This window comes from Montipora foliosa, chromosome 14 (assembly GCF_036669935.1).
Source record: "Montipora foliosa isolate CH-2021 chromosome 14, ASM3666993v2, whole genome shotgun sequence".
Taxonomy (NCBI): domain Eukaryota; kingdom Metazoa; phylum Cnidaria; class Anthozoa; order Scleractinia; family Acroporidae; genus Montipora; species Montipora foliosa.
The window spans coordinates 19,013,877-19,023,876 of record NC_090882.1 but is presented as its reverse complement, the minus strand read 5'-3'; the positions used below and the strand labels follow the sequence as shown (position 1 = coordinate 19,023,876).

Below are 10,000 nucleotides of genomic sequence, written 5' to 3'. Positions count from 1 at the left end.
CAGGGATATTTTTGCGCGGTTCAAAACTATGCGGAAAAAGCAGAACTTAGCAAGTGCTCTTGGTATCCAAAAAGAAAATCGGGGGTAACTATGCATTTTTCAGAGATAATTAAGGTTCAATTTGGAAAAAAACGCCATACATTGCTTTGTATTTTAAAGCTTTTTACAAATATTGTTGATTAATTATCTTCGAAAAATGCGTGGTTACCCCCAATTTTCTTTTTGGATTTCAGTAACACTTGTTAAGATCTGCTTTTCCCGCACATTCAGTAAACCGCGCAAAAATACCTCTGAATTAGTAGGCACCGTCCTTAAGACATTTTGTGCTTTGTATTTGACAACCGTAATGGTAACATTTTTATTTGGATGACTTGACTTAATTTTTTGCCTTCTTTTGGCAGTCTGGTCTTCAGAAGGTTGATGATCAGTTGGACCGAGTTATCGGGCAAGTCTGCAGAGACTCAGAAACACCTCTTCCGGTAAGTTCTTCGACCAACCAGTAAACTTACCTACCAGTGTATAGTCAGTCGGTCATTTGCTTTGTCAAAAAAGCCAGTCATTGCATTCAGTGTGTTATTATATAAACAAGACGTTTACGCACACAGTAGTGCAGAGCGCTCTCTCTTCCCACCAATGTGGCCCGGTTTCGATTCCCCGACTTGGCGTCACATGTTGGGTCGAGTTTGTTGGTTCTCTACTCAGCTCCGAGAGGGTTTTCTCCCCAGGTACTCCGTTTTCCCCTTTTGTCAAAAACCAACCTACAGGATTGATATGAGTTGATTTGATTTGATTTGATTTTTGTACATTGTCCACAAATTCGTACCTCAGCGGTAAGCGTCGACACATAAAGTTCATTATTATGGAGAACTTATCGGTATCTGCGTTGGGTTTGAAAAAAAAAATGCGTTGTCTTTATTGGAAGTGCACTTAGCTATCAAGCTACAAGCAATTGCAAAAAGGTTGAGACACTGAATCGAAAATTCACCTCTTCTTCCTAAAACCCCTCTTCCAATTCATAAGAAAAGTCCCAAGGCCCCTCCCTGCCCCCCTTTTCAATGGTGATATCCTTAATTTTGAATGCCAAGTGCAGATGGAAACAACTTTGCTTGAGGGGTAAGGGGGGTTGGGGACGCGCTCACTTGAATAGCACGCATTTTATGGTTATGCAAGAGCAGTGAGTGTCTCAATTGCTTGTAGTTGACACGCACAAACTTATGACAAAAACATGATTAGAGCGGTTTTCAATTGGGTGTCGAAAGTAATTAGCGAATTACTTTGGTTTATGATTACTTCACTGAGTGATTGGTTCAAAGTTCTCGCACCAATTTTTCAACCAATCAGAAGTGAAACCAAAACCAATCGTGGCTCGTGCGTGCACATTTTCCTGCGCTTTGTGTCGATTACGTGTAATTACTTCGAGTTTTGATTGGTTTACTGGATTGTCTCCGTCCTTTTTGATTGGCAAAAGTAATTACTTTGGTTTTGGTTTTACGACACTCATTTGAAAATCGCTCGAAGAACCCCAACTGGCAGGAGGCAACCAGTTGGGTATTTATTAATCGTGGTAGAGTTGAATCCGGAACAACCGCAAGCAAATCTAAACCAGAGGTTAGAACGCGATTTGAACCCGGGGAAACCACTGGACCACACCCCGCCTCACATTTTATTTGAAGCTGGTTGTATCATCGTCACTTTACTTCGGCAATGATTAAAAAGGACATCAATAAATCTTACTCGGGCAATTAAGCAAACTTTCGTCTGGGCTTTTATATTGTTGTAACAGATTTTCGTTATTTCCAGTCTCTGCTCTCCGATGGAAGCATAAGAAGTAGCTCTCAGCATTGGATCGCAGACATTACCGTAAGTGCAGCTCTTTTTGTTTATAGCGCAAGTTAGCAGAATTGTTGGGTCTAGGCTGCGTCCCAGCGGGTAGGAAAAATGAGAGGCTGTCGGTATTTGCTGCGGGAATACACATAAGTCCTGGTGTTCAGTTATCCGAAAGGGAGTGGGGGGGGGGGGGGGGAGGGGTGTTAGACTGGAGATCTGGAGGGCCCTGGTTTTAAGTTCCGCTCCGGTTTTTTTAGGTGATGCTGGTTTTTGTGTTTGCTAGTTTATTTGTTAGTTTAGTCAGTCCACGTAGTTCACAGAAAATCTCTCAACACCTCCAAGCGCTTCTTTTTCTTTAAATTTTCAGGGGAAATTTCGTTGGCTCTCTGAAGAGCTTAAGGCTCACCTTGCAAATGAAAGGAGACTGAAGGAGCAAGCAGACTGGAGTCACAAACGAATCAGGGTTGGTATGACTGTGTTTAATAACTCTGTCGGTAAGGAAAAATCGCGAACGTAATAGTTTAGGTCACACTCGTTTTTTTTTTTTTTTTTTTTTACTGTTGTGCAATGTACTCCATTCAAAACGTTTTTCTTCGTTTATCTTGCCAAACGACAGTCGGGGTTGTTGTGTTGGCAAGGCAGTAGAACAAAAGCGAATCTTTGATTGCACGTGACGTCATCAAGCGGAGGCCATGTTGGTGAAAAGAACCGTGAATACCGAAAAAGATTTTTGGGAATTTGACATGGCCGTCTTATCACGTGAGCGCAATTAAAAAATAGTTCTTCTTTGAATCAATATGATATTTTTTCGGTAAGTTTTCTGGTCAGAGAAGTTGCCATTGAAAAAAAAAGAATGAGTGACCTTCGTGTGCGTCGTGACTTTTTGTTTGTTGGTATAAGGTTCCAGTCGTAGTGTCGTCAAACTTCAAGGCTGACCCAGTTATATGTGGATGACTAATCTGTTAAGTCAGATTGAAATGTTAAATGAAGTGTTGTATCATTGAGGAGTGCAACTTTTATATCAGATGAAGTGATACGGTAAATGATCTCTTAAAGTGCTACTATGACCAAGGAACATTTTTTATTTTTCTTTGGATTACTATAAAATAACTGATAAAGTTTTAAGCCTTGATTTCAAAAAGACACCTGTTTATTTTAACTGGGGTTTTCCTGTTTGATGGTCTGCCATTACTAACTTTAAAAGCTTGGGAGAGCTGGATCGAGGAGAAAATGACGTCAAAGACTGCAATGTGTACGCAGCTGAATTAACATGGAGCACGGAGTTCGGGCTTTCAGACTTTTAAACTCGTGTTTTGCGTATATAATAAGCTGAGTTTACACGCTGAAATTTTAAGCTAGTGAGTAAATGACGTCACTTTTCCCTAGATCCAACCCTCTGAGGTCAAATCCGGTCAGTTTGGAACGTGAGTAATGGCGGACCGTGAAAGTCAAAACTCACATTCAAAGTAAATAGCCTTTGGATAAAAACCAAAGCTTAAAATCTTGCCAGTCAAGTGTTGAGCAATCACATTTTCAAAAGCTGAAGGAAAAAAAAGACGTGATTCTGATCATAGTAGCACTTTTAGCCTGATGAAATGATATATGAAATGGATCATATATGAACTGCGGATATGAAATCAAGTGAAGCTATGATCCTCGCAGTTATGAACGCATTTTTTGCAATTGCGTAAAGAAGCCTGAAAAATTCAGGATTAACTTTATATATGATCCATTTCATATATCATTTCATCGTTGATTCATTCCTCACGGGAACATTGGAACCCACAAATGACCAGCTCCCAACGTCAGTAGCTTCATAGCTCAGTTGATTATCGCGAGGTCACGGGTTCAAACCCCGTTGAGGTCCTGAATTTTTCAGGCTTCTTTACGCAATTGCAAAAATTGCGTTCATAACTGCGAGGATCATAGCCTCACTTGACTTTAAGCCTGGTTTTCAAGAGGCAGTGCGGCCCAGTGGTTATGGTGCTTGCTTTGAGATCCGGGGATCCCAGGTTCAAGATAATTTCTGGTGACTGGTTGAATTTGTTCCTGGTAGTCCCTGGTTCAATTGATCTCAGCTGCACTTGTAAACAGCCAACTAGCTTGCCTCGGCCAGTTGGGATTCTTAACAGTTGTCGTTGAATGTTCTGTTCTGTGGTGATTGTGTTCATTGGCCCTAAAAAGCCCCTTTGGGGAGTGGTCAATTGAGTATGTATGTACAAGCGAAAACGTGAAAACGGGACGAAACTCTAGCTCAACGGAAGCTGTGATGTTCGTCCAATGAAAAAGATCCGGCGTTTCACTCGCAGCGCCGCGTTGTTAGAGAGAACATGGAACCAGTGAATCTTTGTCTCTGCTTCGTGTGCTTGCGTTATGGTTCATTTTCACATGACACGAATCTCTTGTGCTTGCGTTTATGATAGTGAAAAGCAGGCTTTAACGGCGGCCAATTCACTAGCCTTACAACCCAGTTGGTTCATTTCTTTGTTTACGCGCTCGTAATCTGGAGCTTTGTTTTAAAATCAAAACAAAGGTAATCGTTTACGTTAGAACAGAGCTTAGATCTTTCCCTCCTAAAACGGTGTACATTATCAAATGCATTGTTTGCAAAGTGTTTCAGCCCAGGGCAGCTTGAGGGTGAAGATTGCTGATTGTGATCCATCCATATTCACACGAATTAGTACATTTAATGGATTAAAAACTAATTTATAATAGGTAAAGGAAACGTCAAGTTACTACTATGTTTCCACTATTGTTAGGATGTCGTTGAGAAAGCGGATGAGGACAAAGAATACTTCATTTCCGAGCTGGATAAACAGAGTATGCTGCTCGATGAATTAGCCGCCCAAAAGAAAGGTAATTTCCATACGTATACAGATATTTTTGGTATTTCATAAATGGAAGATTCCCTGTGTATTTGGGAATTAATCTTCACTCATATAATAGGTTCAGAATTAGAGAAATTAGCTACTATATAGAAAAAAAAGGATTCCCTGGTATCGTAAAGGGTAAGCCCTTCTTTACAAAACCTACTTTACACATTCTTATATAATTTTATTGTTGGGTTAGGTTTAGAGTCCAGGAACAAACAAAACACTGATAGCATAAAGGCTCTTCAGGATCGGATTGGCCAGCTGACTACACATCTTGAGACGGTAAGACCTCTTAGTGCCAGCTAGCGTCTGAAAAAGATGTACACCTCTCTCAAGTTGTCCGAATGTTCGCGTTTACGCAAAGATCATCAACACAGGTGCTTTCCTGCTTCTTTTTTTTGCGTGCCGCGCGTTAGTGCCAAAAATGAGATTGCAATTTTTTATGGTACAATTTTCTTTTTCACATGGCTTTGTAGGATTTTTGTGGAAGCACTTAATTAAGTGAAGTAAATTTTGGGATTTTCATTTACTTTGGACTTCTCCTTTTTGGGGCCATATTTTCGCACCAGTTTTCTAGGGCCGACCTTTTCTTTTTCTGTGGACTTTTTGTTCGGGTCGATTTTTCATTTTGGTGGGACGACAAGTGTGCCTGTCGCACATCAGGGTTTTCTTCGGTAGCCTCGCAGCTCCTACAAGGTCTCACCTGATTGGAGACCACCCTTGAGGTTTAACAAAAGAACAAATAACAGAAACAATGGACCCTAGAGGATAGAGTTGCAGCCCTTTTGTTTTAGGCCTAGGGTCCATTGTTTCTGTTATTTGTTGTTTTGTTAAACCTCAAGGGTGGTCTCCAATCAGGTGAGACCTTGTAAGAGCTGCGAGGTGACCCGTTTTCTTCGGCCACTTCACCATGAAAAAATTATTTCAAATATTTTTGCATTTCACCCAATCAGCATGTTTTTTAGTTCTTCCGTAGAATAAAAAATATATATCTGCCAAGAAATTTGTACCACTTGGAGGTCATGCCCTGAACCACCAAACGAAATGATCAAAAACCGTTTTCCCCAAATGCAGGGCTTATTCTTGATTAAAAGTTCATGTAGATGATTTTGTCTCAATTGACCATTTTCGAATTCTCAGGGCTGAACTGGATCTAGCATGGAATGGAGGCTAATGCGGGCAACTCTTTTCAAATGCAAATTAATTTGTCCGCATTAGCCTCCATTTCATGCTAGATCCAGTTCAACCGTTAGAATACGAAACTATTGAAGTAGACTTCGTTGGGCTGGTTTACATTAGAGACCTAAGGAAAAACACAAGCAGCATACGCAGCTACGTTTACTCATAGTTGGTGTCTTCTCTCCCAACTAACGGTTCCAATTAATCAAACGCAACCGAGTCTGCGTAACTTGTTTGTGCTTATGGTTGACTTGTGTATGTAGGCCAACCCTACGCCTTATTCCTAAACTGTCAAGGGACTAACAAAACTCCTTGGAAAGTTCGATGAATATCCCACTTTCGTTATGTTAAAATTCAGTCCTAAACAAAAGACATCATCTCGAGGCTCTGGGAAATAAATTTGAAGACTTGTATGAGTTTATTCCCCAGAGCCTCGAGATGATGCCTTTTGTTTAGGACTGAATTTTAGATTTTTGAAAGTGGGCTATTGCGGTAGACTCACTCGAAGTATTCGTTAAAGGTAATGGCGTGCTTGTTTTATTTACAGAGTACACGAGCTTTGCATGCCACAGCTGAAGCCCTGGATGATCGGCAAAAAGTTATAGAAGAATTTGAAGGCTTGAGGGTTGGTGACACTTCATGCTTATTACTAGTAATAGTGTACATGTAAATTACATGCTGAACATGTCGCCCGTTTCCGATTTGCGTCTGACAAATCGTCGTCCCTGTTTCTGATTTGTGTCCGGACAAAATCACTTTCTGAGCCAGACAACTTGATTTGCATCAGATCTGCTTCAATGTTTGATTTTTCAATCGCTAACCCGAACAGCACTTTGGTTCTCTTTGCGAGTTTCTACTTCGTGACTCCTAAAACACCTCGGTCTTGTAGAACAATACCATTACCGCTTGCGCGCCCGTTTAAGCAATACCCATACCACCTTGCGCGCCCGGTTGAGCAAATCGAGATTGATTTCCCCCAAAATATCTACCAATTTATTTATTTACCCTTTTACGCGGGGACTTCTTGGTTGCCTTCTCGGGTTTAGGCCGCAGGGGCAATAACGAACACTAGGCCCTCACTCGCGACGCAATCTTAAGCACACGTATTTATTTGTCGATAGTGACTCGGGGATACTCGGGAAAAAATCCGAGTACTCCTTTGCAGAAGTCGAACCTTCGACCTTCCGATTACTAGTTCGTATGCTCTACCACTGAGCTATAGGGGATGATCGGAAAAATCCGAGTGCTCCTTTGCAGGAGACGAACCTACGACCTTCCGATTACTAGTTCGGATGCTCTACCACTAAGCTAAAGAGACTCGGCGGACTAGTAATCGGAAGGTCGTAGGTTCGACTCCCGCAAAGGAGCACTCGGATTTTTTCCCGAGTATTCCCGAGTCAAAAATTAACGATAAAAGTGAACGACGTTACGGCGTCCTCATGACACCATTTTCAAGTTCAAAATTATAAGAATGAAAGTATCAGAAACGATTAACATATTGAATAATTAAGTATTAAGTAGTAGCTTATTCCACTTGTTTTCCGATTTTGTTTTAGGGTCAACAGAGAGAACGAGACAAACTTCACGATAAGTATGTCAGGTAAGGCAGAAGTGCACGCGTAGCGCAACATTTCGTGTTCTTGACAAGAAACGCAAGAGACTCGGCTAACCGACGTCATATGATTTAATATCCTTTGTGGGAGATTGTGCCACCCATAATACATTTTAGACAATGTCATCAGCATAAGCTGCCATGTGTTGCCTTCATCTTAACACTGTGCTCTGAAGGAAAAAAAATAGCCTTCCCAGAGATTTGACTTTTTCCTTTTAAAATTAATTTCTTGATTCCTTCAATCATTCATTCCATAAAGAGCCCTTAAATACGGCATCAACTGGGTTGACTGTTTTTTTTTCCCAACGAATTGTATACGCATTTCGCTAATGTTATTTTCAACTTTCTGGGCGATTGTTGTTTTAAATTATTCGAGTCCATCTCACCTCTAATTCGCTCTCGAGATCTTGAAATTTCTTGCTTTCGCTTTAGATATAAAGAGAGAGTAGGCAGTATCCGTCGAGAACTTCAAGGAGCTAAGACGATTGCAGAGGATTATAGGGTAAGAGCTTTGTAATTCAACGACTGCATCTTGGACAAAACTGAGACGCTCACACTTTCTTCCATGAATTCATTCTTCATATGAGGTCCCCCCGTCCCAACCCCACAAACATTGTTAAGGGTAGTCTATGATCAGGCTCTCTCTTCACGGGGCGACTGAGAAAGAAGGGGGACACTTCCTCTTTTTCGCTCGCCCCGCAAAGAGAGCGCCTGAGGGAGAGCCGAATTATTTTTGCTTCTTCCAAAACGGTATTGCGTTGGGTAGGGGGTATTGTGGGGTTTTTGTCGTAGTAATTGCCCGAAAGGACAAATAGAAGTCTCAAATATCTTTAGCCTGTATCTGTAGCTTTTTTGTTTGTTGGTTTTTTACATTTTATTGAGGCTTCAGCTGCTTGACACGTTTTTCCATTCATATTTACAAACAGCAAGAAGGCCTAGACGCCAGTAATTTGTCCACAAGACTACTTGAGGTAAAGCGCTTTTTGTCGCTAACAAGTGTATTGAAATGTCGGTATTTGAGGCTGGTTTACACGTAGGACACAAGCATAAGCAGCATACGCAGGCGCATTAACTTATTGTTAATTAGTGCCTGTTGTTCTAACGAAAGGTACCAATTATCAAAACGATACTGCTTCTGCATATATTGCTTGCTTCTGCTTGCGTAGTATGTCACGGAGTAAACTAGCCATTAGAGACTGCAGGGTAATCTGGTTGTTACAAACATAATTGCATCATAATTGTATGCCCGTAGTGGTGAGAACACTCGCCTCCCACCAATGTGGGCCGGGTTCGGCCTAGACTCGGCGTCGTATGTGGGTTGAGTTTGTTGGTTCTGTGCTCTGCTCCAAGAGGTTTTTCCCCGGGTGCTCCGGATTTCCCCTCCCCTCAAAAACCGACATTTGATTTGATTTGATTTGATTTGAGTCAATTTGTTGATTTTAAATGTACAGTGTCCCCAATAGCCCATTTCTGAGTTGCTGCGTGCCTCAGTTTCAAAGCGAGTCCTGGTGCACAACCATTCAAATGGAACTGAATTGCGTATTCGTATGCAAATCAAACTAATTTCCCTTACAATAGTTGAGCACCAAGACTCGCTTCGAAACTGAGACAAACAGCAACTCGGAAATGGCTCATTAGTCTTCCAGTGCGAGAAGAAGACAAGACACTTAAAGTGTTCGTGTGATTAAAAAAAAATCACTTCCTTTTTTCCTTCAGATTTTGAAGGTGTGTTTGCTTTAACACCTGACTTGCCAAATTTTGAGTTTTGATTTTTATCCAAAGGTCGTTTTCTTTGAGTGTAAGTTTTAGATTTCACGGTCCGCCATTACTCACGTTCGAAACTGACCGATTGGACCTCAGAGGGTTGGATCCGCGTGCACACGCGTTGCATTCTTAAACTAGTGAGCCTTTGACGTCATTGTCTCCTCGATCCAGCTCTCTCAAGATCTTAAAGGTAGTAATGGCGGACCATTAAATAGGAAAATTCCAGTTGAAATAAACAATTGTCTTTTTGAAATCAAGGCTTAAAACTTTGCTCCCTCAGTGTTTAGTTAACATAGTTTTGAAACCCAAAGAAAAATAATAGATTTTTTGGTCACAGGGGCACTTTTAAAAAAGTTCAGTTTGCAAGTTAAACTGTCATAGGTCTTGTACTGCTGGAGATAGTGTTCTGCTATGTTGCGAAGCCTTGGATCCTGATTCCGGTTTTAATTTAATACCACGTCATTATCTCTACAGAGTTTGGACCGCATATCCAGTCCCAAAGCCAAACAGCGCAAACTTTATCAGTTTCCAGACACTCCTCCAATCAACTTGAGGTGAGTGATATTTTGTTTTCTCGTAGATGACCGGCGTAATTCAACTTGTTTGTGATTTATTCCCCTCCTTTTTCAGTGTCTGGTAGTAGCATACTTTCCTGTCCAGAGTACTGAAACGACCTATTGTATAAAAGGAAAATGTTTCAGCTAAGGTGTTCAAATCTCTGTTTATTACTTTAAAACATAACACT

General features: G+C 41.1%; 1 protein-coding gene across 3 annotated transcripts in view; it reads left to right on the top strand.

Moving 5' to 3' along the window:
* Positions 1–10,000, top strand: part of LOC137985126 (centrosomal protein of 128 kDa-like) — a 50,008-nt gene that overhangs the window by 34,534 nt on the left and 5,474 nt on the right. For all 3 annotated transcript variants that reach the window (XM_068832621.1, XM_068832620.1, XM_068832622.1), the window contains 10 exons: positions 402–479; positions 1,801–1,860; positions 2,195–2,290; positions 4,587–4,683; positions 4,897–4,982; positions 6,427–6,504; positions 7,436–7,479; positions 7,924–7,993; positions 8,418–8,462; positions 9,730–9,809. In XM_068832621.1, coding sequence (XP_068688722.1) covers positions 402–479; positions 1,801–1,860; positions 2,195–2,290; positions 4,587–4,683; positions 4,897–4,982; positions 6,427–6,504; positions 7,436–7,479; positions 7,924–7,993; positions 8,418–8,462; positions 9,730–9,809 — 734 coding nt within the window. The remainder of the gene's footprint in view (positions 1–401; positions 480–1,800; positions 1,861–2,194; positions 2,291–4,586; positions 4,684–4,896; positions 4,983–6,426; positions 6,505–7,435; positions 7,480–7,923; positions 7,994–8,417; positions 8,463–9,729; positions 9,810–10,000) is intronic.